The sequence below is a fragment of the Eretmochelys imbricata genome, chromosome 2, assembly GCF_965152235.1.
Source record: "Eretmochelys imbricata isolate rEreImb1 chromosome 2, rEreImb1.hap1, whole genome shotgun sequence".
Taxonomy (NCBI): domain Eukaryota; kingdom Metazoa; phylum Chordata; order Testudines; family Cheloniidae; genus Eretmochelys; species Eretmochelys imbricata.
Window position 1 is genome coordinate 135667158 of NC_135573.1, and position 17177 is coordinate 135684334.

At 44.1% G+C, this 17177-nt stretch overlaps 1 protein-coding gene and 1 long non-coding RNA gene across 5 annotated transcripts in view; one reads left to right on the top strand and one right to left on the bottom strand.

The window, feature by feature from the left end:
- The window catches only part of OTULIN (OTU deubiquitinase with linear linkage specificity), a 50913-nt gene that overhangs the window by 26822 nt on the left and 6914 nt on the right, over window positions 1–17177 (bottom strand). The window contains exons 1-3 of one of the 4 annotated variants that reach the window (XM_077810778.1): window positions 3521–3841; window positions 2988–3022; window positions 1376–1711 (exon numbers count right to left, since the gene is read on the bottom strand). In XM_077810778.1, coding sequence (XP_077666904.1) covers window positions 1376–1704 — 329 coding nt within the window. In that variant the 5' untranslated portion in view covers window positions 1705–1711; window positions 2988–3022; window positions 3521–3841. Of the gene's footprint in view, window positions 1–1375; window positions 1712–2987; window positions 3023–3520; window positions 3842–14275; window positions 14507–17177 lie in introns of those variants that run through there. The other 3 variants (XM_077810775.1, XM_077810779.1, XM_077810776.1) reach the window with 3 other exon arrangements.
- LOC144261341 (uncharacterized) overlaps window positions 3994–17177 on the top strand; it is a 38991-nt gene continuing 25807 nt past the window's right edge. Inside the window, exons 1-3 of the long non-coding RNA XR_013345230.1 lie at window positions 3994–4200; window positions 4579–5632; window positions 8776–8875. This is a non-coding gene — a long non-coding RNA (uncharacterized LOC144261341). The remainder of the gene's footprint in view (window positions 4201–4578; window positions 5633–8775; window positions 8876–17177) is intronic.

Here is a 17177-nt window from a genome sequence, read left to right on the forward strand (position 1 = left end):
AGAGATCACAGATTTGGGCCTGACACACATTATTTATACACATACATACATGAGGGAGAGGGAGATTATATATGGATATATATTAGATATATATATAAAAGAGAGAGTTGAGATTATTTCTGATCCTGCTCTCGCTTCAGTAAGGGCTTGTCTACACTTAAAACGCCAGAGCAGCACAGCTACACTGCTGCAGTTATGCCCCTGCTGCACTTCAGTGTAGACACTACCCATGCCAACAGGAGGGATTCGCCCACTGGTGTAGGTAATCCACCTCCCGAGAGGCCGTAGCAAGGTCTAACAGATCTAATAGTGTCAATGCAAGGACTCAGGTTGGCTCAACTACACCACGCAGGGGTGTGGATTTTATCTTATGCCAACCTAATTTGCTAGTGTACACCGGGCCTTACAGTTTTGCCTTTGTTGAGGAAAGCAAAATGTGCGTTCTTCACATACCAGCATTCCTCTATATCAGTGGTTCCCAAACTTGTTCCGCCGCTTCCAGCGGCTCCCATTAGCTTGGAGCAGCAAACCGCGGCCACTGGGAGCCGCGATCGGCTGAACCTGTGGCCGTAGCAGGTAAACAAACCGGCCCAGTCCGCCAGGGGCTTTCCCCGCCCAAGCAGCAGAACAAGTTTGGGAACCACGGCTCTATATTTAAGTAAAACCTTTCTTTAAAAGGTCAGGGTCAACAGATCAAAACTCTAGAAATACACAGGGTTGGAAAAGTTCTGGGAATAAAACTAGTTAGTTAAACTAATCCTGAAGATACAGCAGAGGGTGCTCACAAAATGATCAGCTAGTTCCCGTCCCGCCATCTGTCCACCTCCCTATTTTTTCTTAATTTGTCTTTTTAAAGATTGCAGACGATGTTTAAACACATCTACTCTTGTAGTCCTTGCAGACAGAACTTCCACAGAGTTCAAAATATCAGAGCACACAACATTCTTTCAAAGCAGATGCTAAGAATTTTAAGATAATAAAATATATTCCTATCCCCAGTAGTTAGCCATGCCCTTAGAAGTAAGTGTTTATAAAATTGGCCCCTTGACTTACAGTACCACCTTGTATTCCTACAATTCTCAAGGCCCTGTATCCAGCCTAAAGGTCTACAAAGCTCATCAGTACCTCTTCTAGACTGGCCAAAGGGGACTGCTATGGAGTACCAAGAGATCCATCTACCCACAGGTTACTGAGATGCAGCCAAATCCCTTCAACTCAGGAAGTGAAAGATTCAAGCTAAGTGTCATGCAGCAACACTTATTACCTACATGCAACTACTAATTTCTTTGGCATTTATGCCTATTTTACTTACATTAATATTACAAACAGAAATTAAAGTACCTGATTTTACAGAAAAGTTTCGATAAAAACTCACTCGTCTACAGATGACTCCTTTGCTGAAGAACTACTTGACACCGACAGCTTTACTTCACAGTTTTTATGAGAATCGTGGCTGGTCAGGGATGCCTTCAGGTCATGTGCCTGAGCAGCTTTTCCATGTCCTGAATGAGCATGTTCTTTTTTGGTTTCTAACGCAGGTTTCTCTTTCTGGTCACCAGCTGCACTTGCTGAAGAAGGTTCATCACTGGGAATATATTTTTCCTTTTCATGTCTAGTCAAATTTATCATTGCAGTATCTTTCTTCTGTGTTTCTTCTGCACTAGCCGAAGGGCCAGTGGACTTGCTTGTCTTTCGCTGAAACATACCCTGGCTTTGAAATACATAAATATGTAAGGTACATTCATGAGGATGAAGGAGTATATTTTTGCCAAAGGTACAATATTTTGACACAAAATATCTCCTGGTTGTTCTCAGTGTAAGATTAATGGATCATGTTTTCAGCATACAAAGCTGAAACAGTTTATCAGAAAATTTGGATATGAAGATGTATTTGATCATCTAGCCAGCGCAGGATTCTTAGCTACAGTGTCTATTTTCTAACATGGTAGTTCTCAAACTTTTTCATTCTACAGACTACTGCTCAAGCTAAGACTTGAGAGTAGACTCTAAAACTACTGCTCTCTCAAACACCTGCCCTTTCAAATACGAAGTATTCCCTAAAAGGCCACTGGGATTAACCAATAGTCATGCACAAGTATAAGAATCACTATTTGATTGCTTTATCCATTCCAGTTTTAAGTTACTCCAGACAAGGGACTTCTATAGATAGCAGAGAAAAATGTATATGTATCAGAAATAAAAAACAAACCCAGAAATCATTTCTACTATTGTAAAGTATATTTACAATAAATACACATGAACTGCACCTCTTTTCTGACATTCTATCCTTATATCCTGCTACACTTCTCCCTGCTTTATACATTGTACCTATTGTTCCCTTTATCTTTTGCTTTTATCACTCCTACCATTTGGCAATCTCTCAAATTATTGAGTCCTGAGTCCAACTCCTGCAAGGCATTTCTGAAAATCTACATATTCTGCTAAACCTGATAAACAGACACCATTTTATTCTAATGTTTCAATATTCTAAGTATTTTACCTCTCCATACCTTTAGATTGTGAACTCTTTGCGGGAATGGATAATAACTATTGAAGTGCCATTTACATTTTTGGTTCTACATAAAAGAACACTGTGAAATCTGATCAGCTTAAAAAATGTAATTAAAAGTTTCAGATACCAGATTTTCCCTGGACTCCACTGTCAATTTTTTGGTCTCCCAATCTGTAAAAAATGTTTCTCTCTCTCTAATGTTATTTGAAGACCACAAATAGGGCAAACTGAATATAGAGCAACAGTGAAATTGACTACGTACAAACTATACCAGATAGAAAAATATCTGTATCCACTTTATTATTTCAGTTATGGTAATCTTCAGCATCACTTACATCTTTTAATAGCAGCAGGTAAAATACGTACAGACACGTTTTAAGTTTGTCTCCATTAAAAAAAAAAAGAAGTTTTTTACTTCTTTGATATCCTTAAAACATCCTTCTCCTGTTTTCATTTTTACCCTTCAGACACTTACCCATGGGTAGGACGCTCTGCTCCTATTAGTTGACTCTTAATAAGGGAACAAAAAGGTAGACTGGCTAAATCACATGACTTCAATTATTAAACTAAGATTAAGCAACTAAAATGGGTGTGGTGAGGATTAATTGATGTTTGTAACCTACCTGAAAATGTTAAAGGCCAAGATTTATAATTATACGAAAATACCCAAATACAATATTCTAGTTGATTTATACTCTAAATCTACTTCCAGTAGAACAGAACCTTTATACAATTTCTAAAGCTTTCCAACAAGGTTAATGCACAACGTTACACCTTTTAAATCACCCAATTCTATGTACTGTATCCGTTCAAACCTAGTATTTATTTATAGAATAATCAATCCTGACATAGAAAAGGAGTAGACAGATGCCAAAGAACACCCAATAAATGAAACAGTCTCAGCTAATAGCCTTCCCGTGTGACTTTAAATATAGGCACAAAACCCAGAAAGTGTTTTCAGAAACCGCCCGCCCTGGCCTGACACCGCGCAGCTCGGGCGGGACTCACCGTGCTGGGAGCCCGCCGCGCTCTTCGTTACTCAGCCTGGATCTCTTGGTGCTGCCTGGGAAGCCGAAGTCACGCCGGGCTCACGGCAAGGTGGCCGCTAAGCACGGGCCTCTTCTCCGCGCGGCTGTTCGGATCCTCATGCAGCCACCGCGCCGGCTCCAGCAGCAGCTGCTGGCTCCGGCTCCCCCGCCCGCGCGGAGCCGCTCCCCTGCCGAGAAGCAGCCCGGGGCGCCTGCTTGTTGAAAGTTGCTCTAAATGTCACAAAGTTGGGCGTCTGGGGGGCTAGGACGCCAGCTCCCGCTGCTTTATTTTGGGCTGGGAGTGAGCTTCCGCCGGAAGTGTTTGCTTCTTATTCTGCCCCATGCAGGTTCCGGGGCGGCCGCGGAGGCGGTATGTGCTACTCAGCTTCCCGGGTTCACCAGTCGCCTCCCTTGGACTCCAGGGCGACGACTGGTGAACCCGGGAAGCTGAGTAGCACATACCGCCTCCAGCCGCCCCGGAACCTGCAGGCTGCATAGAACAAGCTCAGCATTTGCACTCCCTAGCTGTGTGGGGGGCTCTGAAGTCTGAACTTCAAGCTGCAGTCACCCAAAACAGCTGGTGTAGCTGTTCCCCGGGCAGTCTGTGACTGGGAGGAGCAGGAGGGAGTGGAGGCACGGAGGGGTGCAGTCCCAGGCCAAGTAAGTATGGGGGGAGGTGGTGAAACCCGGCTGGCTAAGGGGAGCCACAGCCCCACCCCCCCCGAGTGGGATGTTACAGCCCGGAAAAGGTGCACAGGAAGCCCACTGAGCTTGCAGGGTGGATGCTGCATTGCAAGTCCCACTCCTCTACCCCTTTATTATTTCTACCACTAGTTTTGCTGCATACAACATTGTTACACATTACACTTACTAAAATAATACATGTGTGCGTGTTTACATTACTAAAAAAATTATGGAATTTGTATAAATATCCCCACTTCCCTCCCTCTGAAATGGGTTGGGCTTGTTTTGAAAGGCAGAGCCATTTTTATTTTTTTTGAGACTTGTCAAGAAATACTCCTCTGCTCATTTCCACAGGTGTCTGATCTGAGCTTGCATGTCAGAGAGCTCTGCAACACGTAAAGAGTTACCGAAACAGGAACATTAGTGTCGATCGTTAAACCTCGAAGGATTTTTATCAGTAAACTTGAGTCAATGCTGATTTCACCGTACATGCACAGACCAACAGAAAAACATTTCCAGCAATAATAATCAAAATGTACAGCTAGGCAATGTAAGAAAAACACTGCTTGAGAACTGCTCAGAGTTGATCACTAAATAATTATTGCCTCACATGCATACACAATTTCCTGCAAGTGTGAAAACAACAAGAAACAACAGTGCTTTAAAAAGACCATGGCTATTATCTGCCAAGCTCACAGACGAGTAAGCTATTGCAAGTCCCACTCCTCTACCATTCCGGCCCAGAGAGCAGCAGTGGCAGGTGAACAGCCCTGGTGCCAGCCAGGCCCAGAGGGGCTTTGCCTCCACTGGGGTGGTGGAACCGGCTCAGCTACATTCACCATCACACAGTGACCTGCTCAGACCAGCCCAGGCCGGGGACAGAGTGGGGGAGCTCCCTCAACACAGGGCCTACCCTCATCCGTTTCCTCAGCCCCCTGCCTCACGTCAGCAGACAGGGGAGAGGGGGGGTCTTGATGTCAGGCCTGTGGTCCTCATGCTACAACAGCGCCCTGTTACCAGTTGCCATGACAGCCCCACGACACACACGGACCTCTGCAGCCAGGGGTGCTCCCAGCTCAGACCGGCCGCCCCATGCGACAGCCATGGCACGAGGCGGACAAAGAACAGAGCCAGCAGCCGAGGGGTTAAACTGCAGCGCTCCCTCATCCAGTGCAAACACATTGCACGTGACGTCCCTCCCCCCTTTTGTTCTTACACGGCTTCCAAAGCTTTTTGGCAAGAACTCTGACTGCCCATGTGACATCACAATCCACAGCTTTGCTGATACGGAGCATGCTCAGTAACACGCACTGAAGCCACCCAGTGCCCTCACATGGGCAGAGTTAGGCCGCACTCCCTGCTGTGCGGCCAGGGTGGAGGACAGGGCCAGGGTGGACTGACTGTACAGGTGGGTCAGGGGGCAGCATCAGGAACTCATTAGCATTGGTTTGGCAGGGGACACAGTGCTGACCTAACCTAGTCTGCCTTTTTGTGAAACTATCGTGCCTTATCTCCACTATGTTTTTACAGAGGGAAAGCTAATGCATGTTCATTACTCCACAGTAAAAACATTTTCTTAGCAGTGAGGAGACACACTATGCTGACTCAGAGGTGTTTAATGCACCAGTATTGTTCATGGCTTGACAACTCTGACACTGATTGTGGGGAGAACATACTCAAAAGTATTTGCACCTGAATGTCTGCAGTGTGTGTGTGCGCACGTGCATTTCCCCCCCTCAATTTCCCTTATTCCCTTCCCTTTACTTACTAAAGGCTCATCTACATAGACATGCTAAAGCTGTGAAGTTAATACCCAAGCAGGCCTGTCATAAATATAAAGGGAAGGGTAAACACCTTTAAAATCCCTCCTGGCCAGAGGAAAAACCCTTTCACCTGTAAAAGGTTAAGAAGCTGGGATAACCTCACTGGCACCTGACCAAAAATGACCAATGAGGAGACAAGATACTTTCAAAGCGGGGGGAGAAACAGAAAAGGAATGGAGTCTTAGAACTTAGTAAGTAATCTAGCTAGATATGCGTTAGATTCGGTTTGTTTAAATGGCTGATAAAATAAGCTATGCAGAATGGAATGTATATTCCTGTTTTTGTGTCTTTTTGTAACTTAAAGTTTTGCCTAGAGGGATTCTCTGTTTTGCATCTAATTACCCTGTAAGGTATTTACCATCCTGATTTTACAGAGGTGATTCTTTTTACTTTTTCTTCAATTAAAATTCTTCTTTGAAGAACCTGATTGCTTCTTCATTGTTCTTAAGAGCCAAGGGTTTGGGTCTGTGTTCACCTATGCAAATTGGTGAGGATTTTTATCAAGCCTTCCCCAGGAAAGGGGGTGTAGGGTTTGGGGAGGATTTGGGGGGGAAAGACGTTTCCAGGCGGGCTCTTTCCCTGTTATATATTTGTTAGACGCTTGGTGGCGGCAGCAATAAAGTCCAAGGGCAAAAGGTAAAATAGTTTGTACCTTGGGGAAGTTTTAACCTAAGCTAGTAAAAATAAGCTTAGGGAGTTTTTCATGCAGGTCCCCACATCTGTACCCTAGAGTTCAGAGTGGGGAAGGAACCTTGACAAGGCCAGAGCCCTGGCCCGCCTGCCACAGCTGCCCCGAGCTCTGGGCCACCGCCTGGCCCGAACAGGCCCTGGCCTGCCCACCACAGCCGCTCCGGGCTGCTGGCTGGCCCAAGCTGACCTGAGCCACAGCCTGCTGGCCAGCCTGAGCTGACCTGAGCACTGGCCCGCCAGATGACCCCAGCCTCCCCAAGTCCTGGGCAAGCCCTGAGCTCTCGCACACTTCGCGGGGGGGAGGTGGAGCAAGGTCGGGAAGAGCAGCACGGGCAGGGCCACGGGGGAAGAACAGAAAGTGGGAGCGGGGCCTTGGGGCGGGCCTTATTCTAGGCATCCAGACGCCTATCTCCCACCAAATCCCCAGAGCGACTCACCAATCAGGGCAGATAGGCCGGCAAATGCCTATTTTGTGGGTTAGGCCCAATCTGGTAGGAGTGCTCAGGGGCTGCCTACGAGATGGGGTTTCATTCAAAGCCTGGCCAGAGAAGGAGATGGGGTGGTTGTGCCATTGCTCACCTTATAACCTTTAGCATAGCGATTAGAGCACCCACCTGGATGTGGGAGACTCCAAGTGCAACTCCCTCCTTGGCAGAGGGAGAGAGAGGATTTGAACAGTGGTCTCCCACATCTCAGGTGAGTTCTCCAACCACTGGGCTAAAACTTACAAGGAAGGCACTACCACCAGCACCTCCTCCAGCTGCTTAGCACCTGCCTAGCTCATTCTGACACAAAACAGCTTAGCGCCTAAGACGCCTGAGTCCAGGAGAGTGGTACCCAGCTGCGGATAGCTCGCATGGATAGGTGCCTCCTTGCAGTCCCAACTTCTGTGAGAGGGGCAAGGCTTGGGACACGTGCCGCTCACTGGCATCTCCCATTGGCTACATTGGGGAAATACAGCTAGTGAGCTGCCTTTTGTGAATCACGTTCTTAGAAGACAATTTGTCCCCATTCATTATATAGGGAGCACAGGCACCTAACTCAGCTTTTGTGAATTGCAGTGTTGTTCCTGTGATTTTTTAGCTAGACACTTAAAAATTAGGTGTTGTGATGCTCAGCATCACAATGCCTAAGTCCCGGTATGAATCTAGCCCTTATGCCCTTTCCTCACTGCTAAAAAGGGTGATTTTTTTTTTAACCTCAAAGTAACTAAGGTACGTGAGCTATTCTGAGGTAAAAACACAGTGAGGTCAAGGCACTTCAGTTTTAGCAGCGAGGAAAAGGCCTGAGACAATATCTCTGAAATAAGATCAGAGGGAAGTGTGCTTATGTGTGCAGAACTGCAAATTTTATGTTGAAAACTAGTTGTTCAATATGTGTAACAGTGAGAAAGGGGGAAGTCTGTATAAGGAACAAAGGTAATTTTTCTGCCTAATAGCTTGTGTTTAAAAAGTATACATAGTATTCCAAATACTGTTTACAATGTGTTATGCTGTTTTCAATGTTTTGTGTCTGTTAAGTGTTTGTTTAATATAGAAATTGTTTGGCCTAATCTATACAGGAAAGACACTAATAAAGAATATCATCTCCATTCAGGGTTTTATATATAATAGTCCTGAGGTTTAGCTCTGTAGAATGCATTTCCAAACTGCAAAAATACCTTTCTTTATTTGTGTCTAAATTTAAAATAGAGATTTCACAATGGTAGCAATTTGTGCCTGGAGTGCCCCCATCCTTGTGTCTCTAACCTCTGTTTGCCAGAAGCTGGGAGTGGACAAGGGCTGGATCACTCCATGATTGCCTGTTCGTTCCCTCTGAAGCATCTGGCATTGGCCATTGTCAGAAGACAGGATACTGGGCTAGATGGACCATTGGTCTGACCCAGCATGACCGTTCTTATATTGTTAGCCAGACTACAAATTATGACAGGGCGGCAAAAACCAGTACCTAGAGATCAGTAACTACTATCTGGAGCAAATTGTGCTGGGAGCAGTTTGAAAACAATACACCAACATCACCCCTTGCCTGTTATCTACAGTGTCCCTGCATCAGACGTGCAACTTCAGAAGCAACCCCAACATCAAAGAAAGTGATTGCAGAAGATGCACATTATCTCACTCCTGAACCACAAGTATACAGTAAGCCTCTTCTTCTATCATGCTCAGCTGTTGATGCATGCGTGAAAAATGTCTCTTTTCCCTTCCTCCACTTCTCCTATAGCAAATGTGCAGAATGCCTAGTGTTAAATTAATATCGCCTTAGCTCACTCCCATGTCCTGCCTTCAGCACATGCATGCTGACAATGGCCATTTCCTCCTCCTCCCCGCCCACTCCAGTGATATCATCAGCCCTGCTAAGATGCTGCTAGGCAGCCCAGAAGGAGCTGGGCCATACCAATTTCACAGGTGGGTAGTGAAGAAAGAGATAGGACTTGCGGGCATTATAGAAGTCAGGAGGGAGCAGGTAGGTGGGATATAGAAGCTTGGGCAGGGATGGAGGCAGTGGGGTGCCATATGCAGCTTCCCATGGGCTCAGGGTACGCAGAAGAAGGGGAAACCATGTTGAGTCACTCACACACTTGTCACACATGCACACAGGCAAACAGAGTTACTCCTGGGGGAATTCTGCGCCAAAAAATTAAAAATTCTGCACACAATATTTTAAAATTCTTCACATTTTATTTGTCAAAATAACACTACATAATCACACCAGTTTCAATTATTTTGGCAATTTATTTCAAAATATCTGTCAGCAAGTATGTCTGTAACAATACAGACACACCCAAAAATTCCCCCAGGAATAGAGTGTTAAAGAAACCCCTATGACAGCCCAGTTCCTGTTTCTCTGCCACACTCCAGAGCCCAGCAAGGGGGCCAGATGCCCACAACCCCCCCACCCCCTGAGCCCAGTAGGGGGGCCAGACACCCACAAGCCCTCCACCCCCAGAGCCCAGCCAGGGTTCCCCCCCAGCCAACACACCCAAACCTCCTCTCCCCCAGAGACCAGTCATGGGGGCCCCCTGCTCAGATACCTGAACCCCCTTCCCCCAGAGATCCAGAGGGAGAAACAGCCTGATGCTTGGTCCCAGGCTTGCATGGAGTTTCCTGCGCGCTGCCATCTCCTTCCGTCGGAGTGCTGGGAACTGCAGCTGCCAGGAACCCTCTAGCTCCCTCCCCCTCCCCCGGCCTTGTCTTCTATGTGTGAGCTGGGCTCTGCTGGGTCCAGCAGCCTCTAGTGGCGGCCAGCAGCACTGCAGCCCATTTCTGTGGGGGGGAATGAAATTCTGTGTGCACGTTAATTTCTGCAAAATTCTGCATTGCGCAATGGCGCAGAATTCCCCCAGGAGTGCAGAGCGCAGGGGTAGGAGAAAACAAGAGTGCTCTGAATAAAGGAAAATGAGAAAGGACTAGAATGAGAGCCTGTCTGGGTAACACAGAGCCTGATATGTCTGGGAGAAACAATTCAAGCCAGACCTGGGATGCAGCAGGGGGTAGGGAGGCAGATGAACACTTGTAGTGCTATGCAAATGCAAGCCTGGGCTGCAGTACATAACGGCAGAATGGCATAACAAAGGAACTGCCCCTCTCCACTGCGCAGTGCACATGTTCAGTTTTAGGCAATTTCTGAGGAAGATACACAGAAATGGAAAGGGACTACAGAAGCAGTCCAAATTAACAAGAATTTATCGGAGACATGAAAAAAAGAGTGAAATAGCTAAATGTACATATCTTTTATCATTGGGAGACATGAATAGTTAGCAGGTATTTGAATGGGGTGTGCCTGAAAAGGAAAGAGAAATTAAATCTAAGATAAAAGCAGAGGAAGCAACTCGATATAATAAGAGGAAATTATGAAAAGCCTATATAGGTTGAAAAAAATTAGTGATAGTAATTCCTTTGACACCTATGACTGAAAGAAGATAAATTGAAATAACTAATACTCTGAAAAGATTATAGAAAGCCCATGCTATTATTTCCATAAGAAATTGCTATAGTAATGTCCATAGTAATATAGTAATGGAGGTTACGTAGAAAAAAAATCAGCCTTTACCGGAAAGTGAAATGTTAAGGAAATCACTTTTTCAGTGACATCACCAGTGATTTCTAATAGTCTAAAACAGTGTTTCTCAAATGCGGCCACCAGCGGCTTTTCTTGCAGCCACAGTCTCCTGGGCAGTGATGAAAGGGAGGGGGAAGAGGGCAAAGTAGCACCCCCTCCTCCTCCCCAGTGCTCCTGGATGCATCGCCTTGGTGTTGGTTGCTGGAGCCAACAGCAGGGGTTGGGCCCTGCTCTCTTCTGGAGTCACCTGGGGCACACTGCTGTAGGAGCAGGCAGCCTGTGAGTTCCCTACTGGCTCAGGGGCAGTAGAGCTCAGGCTTTCAGCTTCACCCCAGGCATGATGGGGTGGCAGGCTCTGGCCGCAGGGCTTTGGGCTCCAGCCCTGGGCTCTGACTGCGCAGAGGCAGGCCCCAGGCTCTGGCCCACGGGTCTCAAACATGTGGGCCGCATGCAGCCCACAGAGTTATTTGCTGCGGCCCGCCCAGCTCCCCGTCCCCCCTCGCGCCCCCAGTGTGCCGCATCCCCGCTCCTCTGCCAACCTCCAGGCGCTTTCCACCACCAAACAGCTGTTTGGCAGCGCTTAACGCTTTCCAGGAGGGAGGAGGCAGGGCAGGGGTGGGGATTTGGGGAAGGGGTTGGAATAGCGGTAGAGAGGGGGCGGAGTTGGGGTGGGGACTTTGGGGAAAGGGTGGGAAGAGGCGGGGCAGGGGTGGGGCCTCATGGAAGGGGTGGAATGGGGGCGGGGGGCTTTTGTATCTTTATATGAAAAGTTGTCAGTAATGCAGCCCTCGGGCCAATGTATTAGTCCTCACGTGGCCCTCATGGTGATTTGAGTTTGTGATCCCTGCTCTGGCCGCAGGGCTTCAGTCTCCAGCCCCCCCATTGCCTATCCTCTGCCCCGATCTCCTCTGGCCCCCACTGCCTTCCATGACCCTCCATCCAGGGCTTAATTTGAACCCAGGCTTGCCAGGGCTGAGTAAATCTGCTGTGAAGTGATACTTGTATGTTTGTTAATATCACTTTTCACAACAGACTTACTAGCTCGCAATAAGTAAGTTACAATGATTTGGTTTTCCTAAAGCTAATTAAGTATTTTAGGAAAAAGTGTGAGAGCGACCACCAGCAAGAGTTGATGGCCGCACTCTGACGCCACCAAAACATTTGTCCTGAGAACCCTGAAAGGAGTTAATGCCTATGTACAGTCCAATACTCTTTTCTATAGCAATGTAGAATTAATCTGGGCAAAAACATGCTGAAGAAATCTAGGGGAAATAAACACTAAAATATAGGGAGAAAATAATCAGAGGAGGAAAAGGATTAAACTAAATAACGTTTTCACTTTAGAGCAAATTGTTTCAAATGTTTTGAGATGAGCTATCCATTCATAAGTATAGTACTTCAAGAATTTCTTCTGCTAAGACAATGAGAACATTGCACAAGGACTGTATAATATAAAACCGAAAACACTAATGACCACACGAAAGCTCATGCTCAAATAAATTGGTTAGTCTCTAAGGTGCCACAAGTACTCCTTTTCTTTTTGCGAATACAGACTAACACGGCTGTTACTCTGAAACCACTCATAACATTACAAACAAAAGACACACGAACGAAGGTCATAAATAGAAAAAAAAAGACTAATAAAATAAATACTTTTTGGAACTACAAATACAAGTCAGGATTATGCTCAAAATTTTTTTGAATACAGTCAGGGTCTACACTGTTAAATAGAGAAGAAAAATTATGACAAAATTAAGACATCAGTGTGAATAGACAAAAAGTGAGAAATGTAAGTTTTGAGAGAAAAACTAAAAAAACCCCACCATTTTGATCAGATTTGCCATGGGATATGAAACCTTTCATTTATAGATCCCCAGTTCAAACGCAGCCAACCTTTGTAGTGACCGAAACCTGATGGCTACTCTGTGTCCTATATAAAGTGAAAAAAGAAAAGGAGTACTTGTGGCACCTTAGAGACTAACCAATTTATTTGAGCATGAGCTTTCGTGAGCTACAGCTCACTTCATCAGATACATACCGTGGAAACTGCAGCAGACTTTATATATACACAGAGAATATGAAACAATACCTCCTCCCACCCCACTGTCCTGCTGGTAATAGCTTATCTAAAGTAATCGTCAGGTTAGGCCATTTCCAGCACAAATCCAGGTTTTCTCACCCTCCACCCCCCCACACAAATTCACTCTCCTGCTGGTGATAGCCCATCCAAAGTGACAACTCTTTACACAGTGTGCATGATAATGAAGTTAGGCCATTTCCTGCACAAATCCAGGTTCTCTCACTCCCTCACCCCCCTCCAAAAACCCACCCCCATACACACACAGACTCACTCTCCTGCTGGTAATAGCTCGTCCAAACTGGCCACTCTCGGGTGGGAGGAGGTATTGTTTCATATTCTCTGTGTATATATAAAGTCTGCTGCAGTTTCCACGGTATGTATCTGATGAAGTGAGCTGTAGCTCACGAAAGCTCATGCTCAAATAAATTGGTTAGTCTCTAAGGTGCCACAAGTACTCCTTTTCTTTTTGCGAATACAGACTAACACGGCTGTTACTCTGAAACCTATATAAAGTGAGTTAATGGACTTAGTCTAGTTCCTAATGAACTGGTGCTTGCATCATAAAAACTATCACAATTAGGATCCTCATTGGCAATTTAAGATGAGAGGCCAAGAATCAAAGGGTCAGATAGAGCATTATTCTCAGTACTAGAGCTGGACCACTTAGTTCACTAGGATTGAAGTGTGTAGCAGGGATGCTGAAGCAATTTTTATAGTGGGGTGCTGAGAGCCATTGAACCAAACTGTAAACCCTGGATATAATGGGTTATATCCATTATTATTATCCAGCAACACCCCTAACATCCCTACTTCCAACACCTATGGTGGGGGCAACACTGGTAAATCTACATTTGCACAGCCATTGTTCCGGCTATATGAGTTCTATGTACAGATCTATTTTAAATCCTATTCCTTTCACAAGCATCAAATTCACAAGCACTCACAAAGTTGAAAACTGGTGGTAGAAAGGAATAAAGACTTTTGCCTTCATGCAGTATCTTTTTCCCTCAAAGGGATACAATTTTTCTAGATAATATAGGTGAGAAGAAAAAGAGGAGTAAATACTTATACAATAGTTTGAAAATGTTCTCATATAGAAAAAGAGAAAAGAACTTCAATAACTAGAGAATGGGTATACATCTAGCACACAGTAGCATTTAACACATATGTAGCTCACAATTTTTAAAGAGGAGGACACTTGTATAAGGATATCTGAAGTCAAAGTGATCTGGGATGGCACTATCCTCTGTAAAATAGTAATGTGCTTATCTGTCTAGACAAATACAGGGTGCTGGGTTATTTTTTAATATTCATTTTTAAAAATGCTTTGAATATACTGAGACATTCAAACAGAAGGCAATGCCATCAGAAACATATAAAATAAAACCCAAAACATTACCTTAATTTGTCAGAGTCTTCAGAAATGTTACCATCTTGCTTTTCCTGGATTAAATCTCTGTTTGCTTCCCCTTTGCATGATTGTAGATTGCTCTCCTGTGGAACTTCTTGGTTTGAACAACTGTTTGACCTAGTCCTCTGTTTTAACGTGGGTTTCTGTTCACCATTCGCTACTTCTGGGTTACTCTTTCTCTGGCAGCCATCCCAACTTCGCCAAGTGTTTCCCATGTTTCTATAAATAACATTTATATTTCAATGCCATTAGAATTATCGAAGTCAACATCTTCTAAGATTTTAATTATTTTCTTAAGACGTAGTCTTTATTGCCATTCTATTACCAGCATTTTAACAGTAACACACATGTAGGAGTACAGGCTAAGTTGTTGACAGCTGTCCAAATGTAATATTGAGTATCTCATTAATAAGTAGGGTTTTAAAATCTGCAGGATGATGCAAGCTAGGTAATTCTTCTTACTTGTAAAAGAGAAGAATATACTTTTTTTTTTTTACACTAGTAATATATTGCTATATTGTCACTGATAGAATCTACTATATTGAGACCTGGTTACCATGAAAGATTGTATCTGCAAATTTTTTGCTCATTCTTTATGGAATTATCCCCACATGACACCCAGGCCTACACAAGGCACTGACTGTGTTTAATTGACTCAAGTTATTCCTTCACAAATTCTGAAATGTAAGTCAATCTAATGCTGTTAGTGGTTGCATTGATTAGACTGCCATACACTACTGTTGTGAACATGCCACATATACAATTAGGGTTGCCAACCCTCCAGGATTGGCTGGGAGTCTCCCGGAAGTGGCATCAATCTCCTGGTGACTACTGAAAGCAATCCAGGAGTTTTTAATAGGATATTTTAAGAAAATGACATTATGTCATGTTGGGGGGAAAAAAAGCTCCTGAAATAGCTTCAGTCAGAGTTGGCAACCCTATACACAATGTGTGCGGTAATCTTTTTCACTTGCTAGTTATCTCATTAACTAGCACACCAAAGATCTGAACAATCGCCATTTGGCAATTCGGTGTTTATTACTGGTCACAGAACACTATTAGAACAGATATTTATGATAGCACTATTCTTGTACAAATTCATCATGTCTGCAATAACTGAATAATAAACCAAATATACTATTTCATTTACCCTTAAAGTGGAATGAATAAATGCAAAAAACACTCCTAAAAAAACCATGCAGAACAAATAAAAAAGGAAAGAATAAAATCGTTTAAAACTAAATGTATGGAAATGTAATTCCACATTTGGAGTTGTCATCTCATAGATAATTAAGCACAGTATCCATTCATTTTGTTAAGCAACTTTCATGAAAGTTTGGATCCTGGTTCCTGGGAAGCCAGCCAGCTCTGCAACAGACTGAAATCTACTTTATTAGATAGAAAAGGAACTTTTAAAGAGTAGGCCCTAGTTCGTGTTTTATGATTTTGTTTTGTATTATAATCATTTGTTTCCATCATTCTCTGTTGTTCCTAGTAGAATCTCTATTCGTTCTTAAATAAACCTTCTTTCACTGAATTAGAAGGGCTGTGTAGTTTAAATGAACGGTGGTTAAAGGTAAAACTAGAGAACACTGCTCTTTTGGGTGCAGAGGATCTCTGGGATTTCTGAGAGTGGCCAATTTCAGGGAAAAATCAAATGCACAACTACAAAATGGAGAATAACTGGCTAGGTGGTAACACTGCTGAAAAGGATTTCAGATTTACAGTGGATAACAAATTGAATATGAGTCAACAATGTGATGCAAGCTGCGAAAAAAGTCTAATATTGTGGGGTGTATTAACAAGAGTGCCACACGTAAGATGTGGGAGGTAATTGTTCTGCTCCATTCAGCACTGGTGAGGCCTTAACTGGAGTATTGGGTCCAGTTCTGGGCACCACACTTTAGAAAACATGGAAAACTGGAGAGAGTCCAGAGGGTAGCAACAAAAATGATAAAAGCTTTAGAAAACCTGACCAAAGAGGAAAGATTTAAAAAACTGGGCATGTTTATTCTTGAGAAAAGAAGACTGACAGGGGGACTTGATAACAGTCTCCACATATGTTAAGGGATGCTGTAAAAACAATGAGAATCAATTATTCTCTGTGTCCATTGAAGGTAGGACAAGAAGCAATGGGCTTTATCTGCAGCAAGGGAGATTTAGGTTACATATTAGGAAAACTTTCTAATGATAAGGGTAACGAAGCTCTGTAATAGACTTCCAAGAGAGGTTGTGGAATCCTCATCATTGGAGGTTTTTAAGAACAGGTTAGACAAACGTCTGTCAGGGATGATCTAGGTTTATTTGGTTCTGCCTCAGCCTAGAGGATTGGGCTTGATGACCTCTGGAGGTCCCTTTCAGCCCTACGTTTTTTCTAGGATTCCACCATTTACAGCTGAATGGGAGTCTGCCCCCCCACCCCCCATACTGGCGGATGATTTGGCCTTGGTAATAATATATGCCTTTGTTACCTCCCAACTGGACTACAGCACCATAGCCTATTTTGGCATAAAACAGTAGCCCAGCTGTAGCTCACGAAAGCTCATGCTCAAATAAATTGGTTAGTCTCTAAGGTGCCACAAGGACTCCTTTTCTTTTTGCGAATACAGACTAACACGGCTGTTACTCTGAAACTAATACTGTGTGCAAACTTCAAAGATATCTTCAAATCACTACATTGGCTAGCCAAATAATATCCTATCTAGTTGAAGATTTCAGCACTTACCTTCAAAATGCTTAAGGATTTGGGTCTACAATGCCTAAAAAAATCATCTAAAACACCAGGAGGAGGACCATTATAACCTTGCTCCTCTGATGCAATGCAACTGTGTACTGGAAAAATAATTATTTTATGCAGGATACACCTTTCTTGGAGGCTAATCCAAGACTG